The following is an 18,107-nucleotide window of genomic DNA, read 5'->3' on the forward strand; positions in this document are numbered from 1 at the left end:
TATTAGTATAAAATTGGATTATAATTCTATAATATTAGGAATTGATGTTTTTAGTCTTATGCTGTCCCAACTAAGTACATGATTATGTGTCTTTCCATTCCTGCAGGTCTTAAGCTTTGGCCATCATGAAATTGTGCAGTTTCTTGTTCAGATCATCTGCTTATGCCATAAGCATGACTTAACACTTATTTGAAATTATTAATTTGTGAAGCTGATTAATAAATGTCATTCTCATTACACAATAAGGAAATCCTATCAAAGAGCATGGTATCTTTTTGGCTCCCTGTTTTAAATCTCCAACACCTAGTACAAAGTAGGTACACATAATATTTATTCAATATTTAAGGATTAATTTGTTTTCATCTTATTTGTTTGGGGTCAAAGCCTGTGCTGTCAACATATATAAAGCTAAAGATGATTATGTTTATAACAGGTTTAAGCAACTTTTTAGTTGAGGTATTAAAAAAATTGAAAATATTCAAATACTTGATACTTTATGAATGCAATTTTACACAATTCCTTCATAGGATAAAAAATATTTCTAAATATAGTTTGTCTATTGCAGCTTAATTCTAAGGTAGATGATGGGAGAAGTTGCACGTGTAAGCTAGCAGTGAAGTGATTCAGATATAAACTGAAGTAAAAGTCTTCAGATCATCTTTCAAATTACTTTCATATTTTTACACATTTTCTATTTGTGTATGAGTTTAGAGGGATTTGATGACCTTGCAAAAGTTAGTATCACCAAATCTTTTATTTTCTAGAATAATCTACTAGTGTACAAGAATTAGATTTGTAACTTTTTCATTGCAGTGGCTATAGGAAAATACTTGTGAAACTTCATTTCCCTAAGACATTTGTCACTTCAAGTTACATATCCATCTCTTAGTAAAATTAAATGTAAAAAGAAACCCTCAGAATTTTCAAAAGCATTCTCTCTTGAGGTTCAGTTCACAAATACCTCTAGTAGTTTACTCTTGTCTTCTGATCAGTAGTATTGTAAGTTTAGAATCAGTCAAGGACAAAAAGGGAAGGAAGTGGCCAAATTTTGTATCTAATAGGCTGTTCTTGCTAGTGTCTGTATTTTCTCCTTGTTTTATCATCCTGGACATTGAATATTAAATATTAAAATATCCAAGAAATCTGCTTAACTTGGTTTGTCTTCCAAACTTATTTGACCATGTAACTTATGAATATTCCTCAAAATTAACTATGTAACATACTGAGAATTGCTAGTCTGGCTGCATTCTATAGATTGACTAGCCCATTTTAATCCTATAAAACCTAAAAAACAAAAAAATACCCTAGCAAAGCACAGCAAAAATAATTCTTAGACTCTGAAAAAGTATACTAGTTACCAGAGACAATGGCAGGTAGGGGATGGGCTAGAGGAAGAGGATAAGGAATTAGCTCAGGAGCTCTGATGGAGGATGAGTGAAGCATATGCACATAAGGTGGGGTGAAGACACAGTCCCCAAATTATATAGTGATGTAAATGATTGACTAATCAATAAGGAAAAATACCTAACCACCTTGATTGTACTGGTCCCCATAACTCCTGGTAACCATTGTTTTATGAGTTCATAAACCATCTATTTACTACGTTAGAATCCTAATTGAGTTCATGCTTTATATTTTACAGAAATCTACTTTGTTCTTTTTGAAAAATAAGACATTTGCCATCTCTAGTTTCTCAGCACCTTAATGATGTTCTATAATTCCTCAAGGCTTAATAATAGCAATTTCATAAACTATTATGCTCTTAATGAGAATTTGGGGGTGGGAAATTGGTATTTTACAGCATTTGAGATAAGATGCAAGCCTTATTACCTTTACGGCCAGCAACTTTGAAAACTGTGATAAGAGATACATTGAGATCTTTGAGTGGGTGGTTTTTCCGTATTACTTAAAAAATAATCTGAATATACATGGCACCAACGGGGTTGAAAGCCTAGGTAAATATATTCTGAAAACCTTCCAAGGTAATTGTGAAGCACATTTCTAGAGAAAAGTCCTCCTTTGGATAATATATTACTTAACATAATCATTTGCAAGCAGGATAATTTATTTGCTATAAAGACAGCAAAAGCTTTTGATTTTAATTTTCTTTTTGAGTGTTTCAGACCACAGGTTTATGCTATTTTTTTTTTTTTTTCTGAGTACCCTGTACTATGGTTTCCTGAATAATTTGGGTATTCAACCATTACTCCTTGATCTGGTTATCAGAATGAAAACGATAGGACTGCTTTTCCCCAATGAACACATTTCTTTCCCTTGATCAGCCAGCTCTTCCTGTATTACTAAGTTTCAAAGAGTTTTGCTAACTCCTTTCATCCCTGTGAGTAGGAAAATGGTAAATAGAACAGAAAATCCTGGAGTATTTCAGTATAATTTAATTACATTTTTGTATTCAGTCTATTCTTGCCTCTATGAGTTTTGTTGTCTTACTAATAAACTACCCATTTATACTCATTTGGCTAGAAAATCTGTAATATGCCCCTACAATCACCTGCTCTTTCCTTTTATCCTCAGTGATCTAATAAGCAACCTTGTTATATTTTCTAGACCTACAGCACTACATTACCAGCTCATCTCTTAGAGGTTCTGTTATTCTTTCTATCCTTATATTCCAATAGCTTTATCCCACCAACTCTTGGTCATATATATTAAAATGTTTTATCATTCTTGTTCAGTGAATTGTCCCAACACTTTAAATATAATTAAGTTCTGGGGAAATTAAATGTTATTTCTTTTTATATTACATCTTACAGTTGTCAGAGATTAGTTTTTAAAAGAAAAAATATTGAATTCATTTTGGTGACTTAAAACGAGAATTTAGATAATTATTTTATCCTTTCAAGTAATCTAAATTTTTCTGAACTTAAAGCTGTTAATTTTTCTGCTGTCTTCACAACATCAAAGAGGAAATACTAAATGCCACCTTTCTCCTAAACTATCAGGAGCTTAGACACATACAAATTTTATGGCTAGTAATCTAAAACTCTTCTAAAAATGATTAACTGTCATTCTATCCAACAAGAAAACAAATACAACAGATCTATCTAATTAGTTAAGACACCAGATACTTGTTATGCAGTTTCAGTGTCTAGTAACAAACCTCTAAATTTTAAAATTCTGTTTCGAAACTTCTAAATACTAACAACACATTTTAAAAGGTTAATGCTCACTTTACATACAGACATATCAGAGTATGCAGTTATCAAGAAGTTGCATTTTGAAGTCTAATTTTGGAGATCAACCTGGCAGTCTCCAAAGATTTCAATATATATTTCAAGTTATTAGAGTAACTTTGAAAAACAGAATTTTACATGGGATGGGTGAAATAGTGTCAAGTAGCTGGACACCTCTAGTAAGCTAACAGATACCTATCTATACTTTAAATGTTAAAATGATTGACTTGAGTTAGCTCAAAGAACAAGTTACATTTTTAACTTACCAACAATTAAAAGCACAAAATATAACCATTAGAAATTAAAACAAAAACAGATAAGCATTTTAGAGTAGTTTTTTTTCAGTATTTTCATATTCACTCTGACAAAATACAGTACATTAAAAAAAATTCAGTATGTCAGTTTTGCTTATTGCTATCAGGGTTTTTTTTTTTTTTTTAAAGAAAACATTTCTATTTATTGTCCTAATTTAATTAAAAGACCCAAAACCACTTTTCCATGTTCAGTAAATAACAAAATCCCTGTTTTTCATATGGGCTAACAGCACTAAAATATTCTTTATAAAAGATTATGTAACTTGAAATAAAAATGTTAAGATAATTCAAAGTAACAGATCTATAATTAATACTAATAGTGATGTTGCTAAGTTTACGTTCTTTATTTCCCTTAATAAGTGTGTGTCAACAGATTTTGACTGTTGTTAACCATATCACTGGTCTACTCCAAACATGCTAACAAACTTTATTATTAACTGAAGAAAGTCACCTAACTTTGGTTACAGTGCCAGAAATGGACAGTTTAAAGGTAACTGCTAATGATAAAAATGTTTTTCCTTTTATTCTCAGTGACCTTTGCTATATGTGCATTTGAAAATCCATTATTGAACAAAAAATTACTTTTAAAATATATATTTCAAGCCTCAAAGTTAATTTGAAAGAAATGCATATAATATTTCATTTGGAAAATAGTGAGTAGTTCTTACCTACGTAAGTTGTACATCTGATATCAAAATCATCACATTTTTGTATTTTTAAAGGGAATTAAATGATTTTTTCTGCTTTATGCAACTGATTTCAGATGGTACTTTCACATGTAAAAAACAATTTACATTGAAAAATAAAGCACAAATATTCTAAAACTATCAAGATAAGTATAAAAAGCAATGAGAAAATAAAAGAATAACAAATTTCCTATTTAAAATTCTGCATTCATACAGACTATGTATGAATGTTTAGCAATTAACTGTATCAAACAGATTGTAACATACTTTAAGCAACAATATAGAAAGGTGACATGGGCTATTTGAAATTCAAGCTGCACTTATCAAAGTGCAAATCTGAGTGATGTCTCCAGAAAGGTACTGGCCAATAATGTATGAATAATTATTTAGTAATGTAATTCAAGGTTATTTTTCTTTGAGTTGCTCTTATTACTGCTTCTTAAATATTTGCGTAAATTATAAATATTTATTGTGTTGGGGGTTTCTGAACACAAAGGAATGTATAAATTAAGCTATTTTTTTCTTGTTGTGTAAGCACATGAAGATATCTTTCTTGTTCAAAATGTCTTAGATTTAATCTTATTTTCATTTTCAGATTTTAGAACAAATGCAAAAGATTAAAAAATTATCATATTCAAATGCTCCCATGAAACACAACACACCCAAATGGAATTTAATATAAGTTCACTAAAGAATATCAAATTAATCATTTCCTCCTATAAATATTTTCTTTTTATTTATTTTGTGTTTTGAAGTTTCAATTTTAGGTACTATTAACAGAAAATACATAACAAAAGCTTCCTAACAAGTGAAAAAAATAATTATAAATGTTGGAAAAATTGGCCTCATTAACATATTTACACTTTTACTTAATACATACTCCATTGAAAATTAATTATATGACATTTATACAAGCATTAACATTTCCAAATCACTCTGAGCAGTGAGCACTTCAGTTCTTTACTGTCTATATCCAAAGTTGAAAGTTACTCAGTTTCTGAAAGCAATACTGACAAGCATCAGAAATGGTCAATCTGAGATATTGTTGACATATTGTTCTGCTCCTTCACCTAAAGATGTTTCTGTTGAGTAAGTGTCCTTATTCTTTTTTTTCTCTTTGCTCTGTTCTTCCTGCAGCTTAAGAATTATGTTTCGGATTTCTTCTCTTTTTGTTCTCATTCTTGGGGGAGGAAACCAATTTGCCAAATTCATAGGTAGTTCAAAATTGAGAATTGGATTCTGAAAATAAAAAAGAATGTAATTAGAAAATTATAATAAATAATACTTTACTTTCAATCAGAAAGGCATTCCAGAGTTAAAAATGAAAAATCATTAACTCATTTAGTATATATTTACTCATCACATACCACACATGGTATTAGGCAATGGAGATTTAAGATAGTTTTCTTCCTGCACATTTCACAGTCTATTCCAGAGATCAACAAACTACGGACAGTCTGTCAAATTCTATTTATTACCTGTTTTCTGTGGATGCTTTCATACCACAACAGTAAACTAAGAGTAGGAATCAAGATCATATGGCTGTAAAAAACTAAAATATTTACTCTCTAGTCCTTTATTAAAAAAGATTTGCTAAGGGGGCCTTTCTGGTGGCTCAGGGGTTAGTGACAGTGCTAGCAAGCTATCTATCACCAGTCACAGCAGCACAGAGGGAACTAACCCACACGGCACAGCAGACCTCTCCTGTCTCAGTGCTGCCCACCTCAGCAGTGTATTTCAGCAGATCTGACTGTTCTGTTCCCTAGCTCTGTCTCTGGCGAATCTTCTTACTTTCCTCGCACCTTGGGCCTACACTCAGTTCTTCTATGCATAAATAATCTTTTTTTTTAAAAAAGAGATTTGCTGACCCTGGTTTTAGTTAGATAACTGAGTTAAAACAACAAACATGACAAGTATTATGACAGGATACACAAAAAGTCCTATGAGAATATATATCTGAGGATTTAAGCAAAGAACTAATGTTTAAGTGAAGAACTGAAGAGTGAGTAGAATTTAGTCAAACAAGGAATGACAGAAGTAACAGTGAAGAAATCCAGGTAAAAAAAATATGTAGCAGGTCTAGAAAGAGCAATTGGAGAAATTGAGTGACCTACACACCCCCCCCCATATATGTGCCTATATATACCTATATATAGCTATATACCTATAGAATACCAGAGTAAGAATTGTAGGAAATGAGAAGCTTGGACAAAAGTAAGATTGTGCTAGCAACATGATCAAAGAATTTTGGTCTTTAACCCATGAGCAAGAGGAAACCACTAAAAAGATTTAAAACAAATAACATGATTATATTGGGGTTTTGGGAAAACAACTGTGAAAAATAGAAGGCAATAGCTTGAAACAATGATGCTACTAGTATACTTGACTTAAAAAGTGATGGCAGGATCAAGAACTGAATATACCTGATATTAAGTAAAATATTTCACAGGACTTATTGGTACAATGGATGGTGGGATGAAGAGGGAGTCAAAACAACTATAATGAATATTGAGAGGTATATGTGATACTGTAACTTTGAAGTCAAAGGAAAAGAGGATTAAAAGGAAGAAATGGTAGGGCCTCCCCGGTGGCGCAGCAGGTTGAGTGCAGCACTGTGAAGCTGTCCACAGCCTCTGCAGCGCTGGTTCGATTCCTGGCCAGCCAGGGACATACCTACATGGCATACTGCTCCCCTCAGCGGTGCTTTTGGTCTTTCTGCCTGTTCTGCTCCCTGCTCTGTCTCTGGTGAATCCTCTCACCCTCCTGCGCCTCTGGCCTGTACCCTAGCTCTTGTATAAATAAATAAAATCTTTTTTTTAAAAATGGAAGGAATGGTCAACAGAATCATGTTGTTGGAAGGCCAGGAACAATTTCAATATAACGATGAGGATGGATCTCCCTAATCAGAGAAAGTGTGAGAAAGATGGACTTAAAGAATGTAAAACTGAAGTTGTGATCGAAATGACCCATGAACACCGCACAGTAGATCAGCAAAAACTGAGACGAGGTAGCTGACACCTTAAATTTTGATCAAAACTCTCAGGCTGAGAGTATGATCAAGAAGAAAGAGAGAGAGAGACAGAGAAAGAGAAAGAGAGAGAGAGAGAGAGAGAGAGAGAGAGAGAGAGAGAGAGAGTGTGTGTGTGTGTGTATGTGTGTGTGTGTTGGGGGAAGGGGGAAGAAGGGGTAAAAGACAGTGCTATCAAGCTACCACCAGCCACTGCAGCATGAGTTTGATCCCCGGCCAGCAGGGAGCTCCACGGCACAGCAGACCTCTCCTGCCTCACCCACTGCTCCCCTCAGCAGTGTATTTCAGTAGATCTGCCTGTTCTGCTCCCCACTCTCTCTGGTGAATCCTCTCACCCCCTGCACCTCTGGCTTATGCCCCAGTTCTTATATGCATACATAAATAAATCTTTTTTTTTTTAAAATACTGAGATAAAAGAGTTGGGGGGACTGATAAAAATAACAAAACAGGTGCAAGATGGAATCCTTCAAGGGGTGTGGGGGCAATACAGACTTAATACCTAATCTCACTGCAGTTTTAGCCCCTCCCAAAGTGTAATTCTAAACCTATCAATAAAGAGTTTCCAGATCAACATAAGACCCTGCCTGCCCCCGAGGGAAGATTATACCTGAAATAATTTTTTTTTTTTGTTAGATGCCTTACCCCATCCTGTCTATAATTAGCATCCATTTTGTGTAATCCCTTGCAATATCTAGATGGGATGCTGCCCTGATTAATGAATGCTTATAAAATAAAGCTAATTAAAAAAAAAGAAAGATGAGATGAACGCAGATAATAGAGATTTGAGAAGCAAGTAGGATTTGTAGGAATGAAGATAGTGAATATAAGTATGTCAGTAATAATTCTGTGAGGGGAAAAAAGAGGGTCAAAATGGTAATCTAAATCATGGGAAGAGTCAGTGGACATAAAGAGTTGATTAGTGATGAAAAATGATGTCAATAAGCCTTGCATTTAATAAAGTCTTCCATGCCTTAAAACTTTTCTGATCTGGGAATTTTTGCTTCCTGTAATAGTTTTTGAAATGTTAGTCTTAAAATATATTATAGTCTTAAATTATATTTTTTTACATTAATTAATATAAGGTCAAATATACTACTTTATAATTTATTATATGAGATCCAACAAACTGAAACCCACCTCAAAAAAGCTCTCTACATACTGCAATACGTATACACCACAATCACTGAAGTTGTTTTGCTGGGGTACTTTTGGATTAGAACCTTTCATAACATCTTTGGAAAAACTTCTTTTGCTTCCTTTTTTTACTTCCCATTCCACTTCTAAATACCTGCAATAATGCATATATAGTAAGAATATATACATAGTCCTTCACTCCCTACTAGAATACAAAGTACAAGGAGCAATTATGTACTTACTCTCTTAGAATTTTTACAACATTTGACCGAGAAGGGCCTCTGAGTGAATCCATCAGTAGTATACAAGGTCTGTACAGTAAAAATAATCAACTGTTAATATATTATAATGTTAAAAAGGCATAAAAGAGGTACATAATAATAAAATTTGAAATCTTTAAATTTCCCCCTTTATGTCTTAGTGAAACTTAGAAAAAAACTAAAACTTATAGTCACATACACCCTAATACTTAAATCCATGATTATATTAAATGCCAAATTATAAAATATTAGTTTAACTGAACTTTAGTTATGAATATACTTCAAAGATGTTCCTTAGTTGGTTCCTACAAATACTTCAAAGTTTAGTTAGAAAGTTTAAGTAATTCTGACAATTTATATCCCAATATTTCAAACTACCAAAATTGGGACTATGTAAAAGTAGAAGAAAAATAATCCTGTATTAATGAAAACCTATTAAAGGTAACAAAACAGGTGATTATCACATAAAATAATTATTTTAGGATCCAGTGATTTTTATGCTATTCTACTTTAGAATACTCGCTATAAATAACACTGAACTTTCAAAATTTTGTTGTAAACCCAAGTGAGCAAGTCTACTACAGAAGAGAAAGTCCTGGAATATTTAAGATCTAGGTTCTTCCTAGCTAAAATTTTATGGAAATTGGAGCAGATCTCTTACTACTCTGTCTCAAATTTTACTTTATAAATGAAATTTGCTCTTCAAAAGCTATTATGGCGTTTCAGTCAACTTTTTATATGAAAATGTGAAGAGATGAACTCTAGATATAAGGTAATACAACTTCACCTGTTTGGAGCTCTGGGAAAAACCTCAGAATATGTACTTTTGAGAACCAAAACAGATTCACTGTCATTTGGGATTCCCATTTGGCACATGAATCTTAAGGCTGCCTTCAGTCATCAGGCAGCTTTTATGTAGTAGCTGTGGAACTAGTATAAACTGCAATTCCCAGTTCTTTGTTATTTTCTGTTTCAAATCACTACACATCCAAAAGGAATAATGGTTCTCTATGGTTGTAAGCACACACGTGTGTATATATACACAAATGCATGAAAAAGTGAGTAGATGAATGACTTAAAATGATTACCCATTCTCTCTAGATCTCTGGGTATTAGTAAAGACCCAACTTTCCTCACTGACCCTGACAGCCTGTGTGTCTCTGACTTAAGTACTAAAAACTATCTCCAGTTGTTATTTTATTCTATGAGTACTTAAATAAAAATTATGTTGTTTGCAAAATACATAATTAATGCTTACTGTTTACAGATATTAGGCTTTAAATGCCACTGTCCTATTTCTGAATTGCAGTTGTCATCGGCAAGGAAACCATCATCACTGCTATCATCCTATAAGAGAATCTACTGTTAGTATTTAAAATGTACAATTTAAATAATCATCAAAAAAATTAGCACTATTGAAGATAAAAATCTTTTAATAAGTATATTGCAAAAAATTTTTCTATTTAGATAATCAGACACTAGAAAATATGGCATGTAATTTGGTAATAATTATCTAACGCCACATTTAGCATTTAATTAAAAAAACTTGCCTGTCAGATTTATGAAAAATTGTTACAGCTACTCAACCTAAAATAAATGTTTAAAAACTAAATATATTATTCTTTTCCGATCAAGTGCTACTGCTTTGATATTAGTGTATATTTAAAAAAAGTTTGTTGGCTAGGATAACTGCTTCACAAAAGGACATAAATGACTTGTATTTACTATTCTTTTACAGAATTTTTTTTCCAAATCAGAAATATTTAGAGATTTGGAAACTGTTTCCTTGAATAAATCCTATATTCACTTCACCTAAAAGATAATGGCATTGTGTCTTATTCTGTAGATATCTTGAATATAAAACAGATTTTTTTGTTGTTCTTTGAGAAAGGGCAACCTTATTAACAAAAAAATAAACAGTAGGAATAGTAATAATAATACTGCAACTAATTAGTTCGCATAGCTGCTACGATCAATGGAGCATAAAACACGTGCTCATTATAAACCTTGAATATTAATACATCTATGTGTCTATATATGTAGAAGAGAAGTCATAGCCACATACTATAGATCAAGGGACACCACATCCTTCACATTCATCACATTAACCAAACTGTAACAATGGTATAGTACAAAGTTATCTTTACTACTCAATAAACCCAGTTTGTCCTAACTAAAGAAAGATCAGAGAATTAAAGAAATGGTATGCTGTAGGATTTTTACAAGTTTTTCTCTCAATATAAAATAAAGTCCTCTTTAACTGGTCATAAAGTTTTTCAAAAATGAAATTTATTCTTAGTGAAATTTTATTAGAGCAAATAGACACTAAGGAAAATTAGAACTAACCATTTTTAGTTTTGACTAAGTATTGTCTGTTTTGCCATGACATATGTTCAAATGTGTATAAATATATATATATAATTACATGACAGAAAAAATGGAATTACTAAAAAAGTGGGAAAAAAATGTAATTTTGCTGTGCCCATACACCGCATACTTAAAAATTGAATGTTAAGTTAGACCAAAGATTAAGTATGGACCATTAATGCTTTAAGAGAGGAAAAAAAGAGGATGGTAAAGGGTTATCACTGTGGTTGAGATAGGAGATTTAATTTTACATTAATATTCTCTAAGATGGGTATTAATTTATTAGTTTATTAATATTAGTTTAGCCTGCATAGCAAAAGAAAAAAATAACCAAACTACAAAACCCCAAAAAACTAACATATTTATCCCGGCAACTCTGGAATTAGAGTTTTAAGACTCAAATCCTGAGGGCATGTGATAAGTTATTGAAGAAATTGCCTATAGGAATCCAAAGAAAATCTTTTAAATTCGATAAAATATTATAGACTATTTGTAAGATTTCACCTGGTTATCATGATCTTCTGAGAAGTCGATGAGTTCATCTTCAAGCATTTTACTACCTTCAGTTGATTCATCACTATAGTTTAGTCTGATTTTGCTTAAGCCATCTGTAGCAATAAGAAATACTATGTAATTAATGATACAGTAATTAAGACTACAAAATAATGCCCTAGCATGTAATATCAGAAATAAACATGATTAAAATGAAGTAAAATAGGCTTGTCTTTGAAAAAAATGAAAATAAAAATACAAAAATGAAAATAATCATGGTAGACTAGTAGTTATGGATGAGCTCTCCAACTCTATATAATACCTTCATGTTTGATTACATTCATAGACTTTTCAATAAAATAAAACAATACAAGTCCAATATGTAAGTGCTAGTACTATGAAAATAAATGAATCATAAGGATAAGTTGAAAGTGATGCTTGTAGAGATCTGCTTCAAGACTCTAAATACTTAAAAATCAATTATTTTGCTGAAAGAAGTTAATCACACAAAACATTTCAATGAAACAAAAGATTTACATGAAAATAATGAAATCTGAGCAGGGAATTTAATGCCAGTGACACTAATATTGTTTACTATAGAGCATACCATTTCTAAGTTTTAAAAAGTAAGACTTTAGACAGGATAAATTTTGGCATGTTACTAAAAGAAATTAAGAATATTAATATTAGCAAGGTGGAATGGGAAGACAGAAAAATATGCTCCTGAATAAATTGTATATAATCTAACTGGTACTATTTACCAGTACTATTTAAAATAATAAAGTACTTTGATAGTCCTTTTGTTTTGCAAAGAATGTTTTCAATTAATCTGTTTCAAAACCCAGAATTTTTATCTGTGTGTGAGGCTAAAATATCTCTATTTGAGTAAAATTAGTCCACATCCCCAGGCAATACAGAATTAGTCAATTACAGCCCAGTTATTCTAGCAGTAAATTATTTCTATCTACAGGAACTGTCATGCAAATGAGAACCTGATACAAATTAAACTATATGTACTTTCAAAAAATGGAGAAAAATAATAGAAATAGTATATTCAAGTCCTTCACTTATTTCATTTGGTAAACAAATGTCCTGGTATAAACAGAAACAATAACTTAATCATCTGTTCTCTCAATGAGTCCCATTATTGCAATACAGTGAGATCATCTGAAGATGCTAAGTGTGACTTTCAGAGTTTAAACATACATTTTCCATGTACATAGCAAGACAACTATTTCATAAGATGCCTAAATGTAAACAAAAAAATTAAAGTAGTGATACCACATATTATTTTCTACGTTGACCTAAAGAACCTAATCCCTGTGATAAGTAAAATACAATACCATTTATTTATTATAGCATATTATCTGACACCAGAAACCAGTACTTGTGAATGTATGTGTTTGATGGTTAAAACTGTTAAAACTTTCTGAAATTCACAATTACTATTAATCTAACTATACTCCCAGATCAAGATGAATCAGATCACAAAAATTTTTACAAGCTCTTTGTATCCTAATTTAATATATCATAAAATAATACATTAAACTTTATATAGGGTGAACTGCTAAACCATCCTGAGATAGTAAAAGTACCTCTAGATAATACTCTTATTTAATGTACTTTTGGGTGAGTGATACCTTGGAAATTTCTGACAAAAGCTCTGGGACCTTATTGCTGGGAAATGTATAGACTCAAGAGCACCATTTTTCAAATTGTGGGACACTATCATCAATAGATTAAGACAAGCACTAAAAAGAAAGTATCAGTGTATCACACACAATGAAGGTATAGGCATACCTAGAAGACACTGTAGGTTCAGTTCCAGACTACTGCAATAAAGTGAATATAGCAATAATGCAAGTCATATAAATTTGTTGTTTCTCAGTACACATAAAATTTACATTTACACTATACTGTAATCTTAAGTGTACAAAAGTATTATGGTTTACCAAACAAAACAAAACAAAAAAAACACAACACCCTACCAATCAACAATGTACAAAACTTAATGAAGAAATACTTTACTGCTTAAAAAAAAGTTAAATATCACAGAACTATTAGAAAAATGGTGCCAAATAAATTTGCTCAGCACAAGGTTTCTATAAGCCTTCAATTTGTAAAAGGTACAATATTTGAGAAGTGCAATAAAATGAGGTATGCCTACAAATTAATTTCCTTTAAGGAAGATATAGTTGAATAGTTATACAATATAGTAATAAAACAAATTCACATACCATGCAATTTACTACTCATATAGCAGTGTTTAATTCAGTGGTTTTCAGTATATTTACACATGTGCTGTGATCACCAGAATGAATTTGAAAACATTTTCAAAATGTTTTTTAAATCTCAAACCTCAAAAAGAAACCCTTTATTATTTTTAGCTTTCCTATCCCTCTCTCCACCAGACCTAATCAGGCACTAATCTCTAGATTTTCCCTTTTGAGAGATTTTAAAAAAGTTTTTTTTTTTTTTTTTTAAAGATTTATTTATTTATTTATACAAGCACTGGTTACAGTCAGAGGCGCGGGAGGGTGAGAGAATTCACCAGAGCCAGAGCGGGGAGCAGAGCAGGCAGAAGGAACGAGGTACACTGCTGAGGGGAGCAGCGGGCGGCAGGAAAGGTCTGCGCGTCATGTGGGACCCTCCTCCGGTGGCCGGGGAGCAGCCGGGGATTGAACCGGCACTACAGAAGCTGCTGGCAGCTTTGCAACCCAGTGCTCAACTGCTGCGCCACCGGGGAGGCCCTCTTTTGAGAGATTTTATACAAATGGAATCATAGTATGTGGTCTTTTGTGACTACTTTCACTTAGCATGTTTTCAAGGTTCACACATGTGACATGTATCAGTACTTCAATGGCCTAATGATATTCCATTGAATGAACATTATTTGTCAAACTGATGAATATTTGGGTTTCCCTCCCCAAACTTATTATTATCAATAATGCTGCCATAAATATTCATGCCTAAGTTTCTGTGTGGATATTTTTATTTCTCTCTGAGAAATAAATATATCTAGGAGTGGAACTGTTGGGTTACGTGGTAACTGTTTAACTTTTTGATGAGCTATCAAATTGTCTTTCAAAGCAGCTGTGTCATTTTAATTCCCACTAATTATGAGGATTCCAATTTCACCACATCTTCACCAACATTGTTACTATGTGACTTTTTAATGAAGTCAATCTAGTGTGGTGTGAAGTAGTATCTAATTGTGGTTTTGATTTACACTTTCTTCATAACTAATGATGTCCAACATCTCACATGTTTATTGGTGGGATTTTGTTTTAAAGGGAATGAGAAACAATGCACACTGCCTTGAAGGCTGAGATTCTATAGAGCCTAAAATGGTAATTAGCCTCTAATGTGGCTGTTAACTACCTGTTATTTTTTTTCTACTCAAGTATTAAAATACTAAAATTAAAAAAAAAAAGTATAGGCAGGACTTCCTCGTTACCTACTTTGCCTATCTTCTTTTCATTGTTTGCCTGATGAAACAGACTAGAAAGTAAACTAGAGAAGGAAGTGTTTATCCATCATTTTGACTTTTGATGTGCCCTTTTGCTATATCCACTAAATTTTCTACTTTTGCCTCATATTTCCCAAAGGACAAGAAGATCAATACAATGGGACCAATGTCAGCTTTATGTAGTTTGGTATGAACAAATTAAGTATTTTTACTAGAGTTCAGCAATACTTTTCTCACTAAAATAACACAAGCTGGTACAAGTACCAATATGTTCAGCATTCACAATTTTTCATATTTCATATTTCTTTCTGAATTCACATTTTTTTCTGTCCCATACTGAGATTTTTCCCTTCAAAGAAATGTATTAGATCTATGAAAGTTTTGATATGTTTGCAAGGTACAAACTACGAGTTTACTGTGTAGACCATCTTCCGTTTGTGTTAGAGAGGCAATTATACAACTGAGTGATATGAAATTTAAGTATTTGAACTGAAACCTTAGATTTCTGTAACAATTGCTAGAAATATGGAATTGATTCTAGGGCAAAAAAGAATTTTCTAAAACTGAGGGGAAACAAAAGCAGAGATTAGACTGTGCCCCCTGAAAACAATGAGGGAGATAGAGTAAGGAATAAAGAATTAAGTTTTAATTTGAATGTCAACAACTATTTAGAAGGAGAAAGCTCTAATTTCCATTTCTGGCCACTTGAACTTAATTCGCCCATCTATAAATGGATTGAACTAATTAATTTACCTTACAGATCTAAAACTGTGCAATTACTGTTTACACTGAATACAGAAAATGTCCTATGAAATAAAAACAAATCCAAGTTTCTATAAATAGAAAATATTTATTCTACAATTTGAGTAACTACAAATTGAACTATTTTTAACAACCGCGCTCTTTGAGGGGTTGAGCAGAAGAGTCTGACTGGCAAGAGCGCTATAGCGATTTTTTTGGAGTGATTGAAAGGTTCTAAATTTTGATTGTTGTAGTGATTACATGGGGCTATATGTACTTATCAAAGCTCACTGAGCTTTATTTGAGTGAATGCTATTTTATGTAAATTATACCTGAATAAACCTGACTTTAAAAAAAAGTAAGCCCTGAAATCTTAACCCTATTTATAAAAAATCCAATTTATTCTGAATTCCTTCTTTCAAAATATTTAGAAACATACCTGTATGGTGCACAGAACTTAAATATTCATTCTGTAGGCCATTCTCACTTTTAGTCCTATCAACAACTTTCTGGCATGCAGATTCTCCTTTATTCGATTCTTCATTTTCACTTGCAGTATGATTAATTTTTTTCGGACTACATTTCACACTGCATACATTTCTCCGATAACGAGGGTCACTTTCTTCCTGTTCAGCACTTGAATCAATTACAGCTATGCAATGCTTTCTGTTTAGTATCTTCTTAATTACAGGCTTGGCAGAAGAGTTTTGTGAACAACTGTCCATTTCACTGGCTGAAGGAGAAGAAATACAACTGTCCTCTACAGTTGAACATTTTTGCATGACTGTATTTTCATGGTAATGAGGATTAGGTTCATACTTTGGTTTTTCCAAACCAGGGAAACAAACAACAGCCAAAAACCAGTGTGCACTGTAAAAAACAAATGAAACTACTGAATAAATTATTAGAAAAGTTTATTATATTTGGCAATAAATATCACTTGAAATTTATTTCTAAAGATTCTGTGAATAATTTATTAAGAATGCCCAAATTTTTTCAATTTTCAAACTAATCCACTCATTTATATGACCATTTAGATTTATTAACAGAATACAGTATCTACTCAAAAAAACAGTTTTATTGGTATTATGTAGCCTACATTCACTTTTGCAAACAATCCTTTGTAGTTTTTCTTGCCTTTGGAATGAAAAATTGTTTCTTCAGGCAATTTAATAAAATGTAAATTACATCACTGTAATTCATCATTCCCATTTCTTTTTCTTTGTCCTATTTATGTCAGAAAATAGGAAACTAGCCTCAAGATTAAAATGTTTTCAGAAGCTTAATTAGATTGTATAATTTTGGGCATTTTCTAAATACTGCAAATATGTAGCTTAACACTTTTTACCATGTCTGTTTTTTTTAATTAAGGCAGAAATTGATTAATATTGAAAATATTAAATACTTCTTTAAAATGTAAATACCTACAAGGAAATAACACATCTGATCTAATCATTATCACAAAACTTAAAGTTATTACTGCTATCGAGTAGCAGTATTCCTGCTATCAAGTAGTACTCAAGATATAGCTGAATTTGGGTATTAGTCTGTAACAGTAGGCTACATCCCATGAGTAAGTGCTATTGCTCATATTGGCTAATATTCATTAATCTAACAAACAGTTTTATTAAGGGCTTATGATTTGTTAGGCACAGTTCTATGTGCTGGGATACAATGAAAGGGCAATAAATGTTAGAGAATTTATTGGTTGAACATAATTTGTCCTATAGTATAGGGTATTTCAATAGATACTGGCTGAATGAAAAAATGAGTATCTTGACATGGATAAAAGTTACTACACATTCTCATTTCTGCAAAATGTTAAAATAATCCCAAAGTAGTACTAAGACACAGCATTATCTCTCTCTCTATTGACACAATGTTAAGTACAAAGGTCACAGAGGTTGGTAAAGGCCAGATGGAAGCATGCTTCTCTCCTGTTCTTAATTATTAATCCTTAGTACCTTAAGAATACTTCATGTCAGGCTAAGGTAGTAGAATGAGCAACATAACAATGCCCTCCCTTTATCAATTTTGACAGCCAACTATAGTTGACACCACAATTTTAAAAAAGTTAAAATGTGAAAAAATGTTTAAAAGATTCATTAAATATAAGTGATAAGTGATTCTCAACCTAAAGCTGTATCCTAACAAAGTCTCTCAGTTTTAGATATTTCCTAGCTATGGCAACATGGATATGCCATAAATTTTCTGTTGCTTTACCTAAAAACCAGGAAAAGTTCTACATAGCAGAAAGGAGAAAGCTAAATGAGATATACCTGAGGGAACTTTCAACTTCTCACAGCCACAATTCTGTTCTTAAAGTCCCTTCTATTTGTACCTCTATTGATTCCAAGTCATCAGGGGGAGAATGGGCTAAAAAAAGGTAATTTCAATTATCTTAAAATGGATTAGATCAAATGCC

At 32.1% G+C, this 18,107-nt stretch overlaps 1 protein-coding gene across 2 annotated transcripts in view; it reads right to left on the minus strand.

The window, feature by feature from the left end:
- Positions 1-5,220: 5,220 nt before the first annotated feature.
- Positions 5,221-18,107, minus strand: part of SENP6 (SUMO specific peptidase 6) — a gene marked incomplete at both ends in the record, with an annotated part of 80,861 nt that continues 67,974 nt past the window's right edge. For both annotated transcript variants that reach the window (XM_084228326.1, XM_084228325.1), the window contains 6 exons: positions 5,221-5,430; positions 8,357-8,507; positions 8,596-8,664; positions 9,872-9,960; positions 11,485-11,588; positions 16,122-16,552. In XM_084228326.1, the coding sequence (XP_084084452.1) occupies positions 5,221-5,430; positions 8,357-8,507; positions 8,596-8,664; positions 9,872-9,960; positions 11,485-11,588; positions 16,122-16,552 (1,054 nt within the window). The remainder of the gene's footprint in view (positions 5,431-8,356; positions 8,508-8,595; positions 8,665-9,871; positions 9,961-11,484; positions 11,589-16,121; positions 16,553-18,107) is intronic.

This window comes from Talpa europaea, assembly GCF_964194135.1.
Source record: "Talpa europaea genome assembly, chromosome: 2".
Classification (NCBI taxonomy): domain Eukaryota; kingdom Metazoa; phylum Chordata; class Mammalia; order Eulipotyphla; family Talpidae; genus Talpa; species Talpa europaea.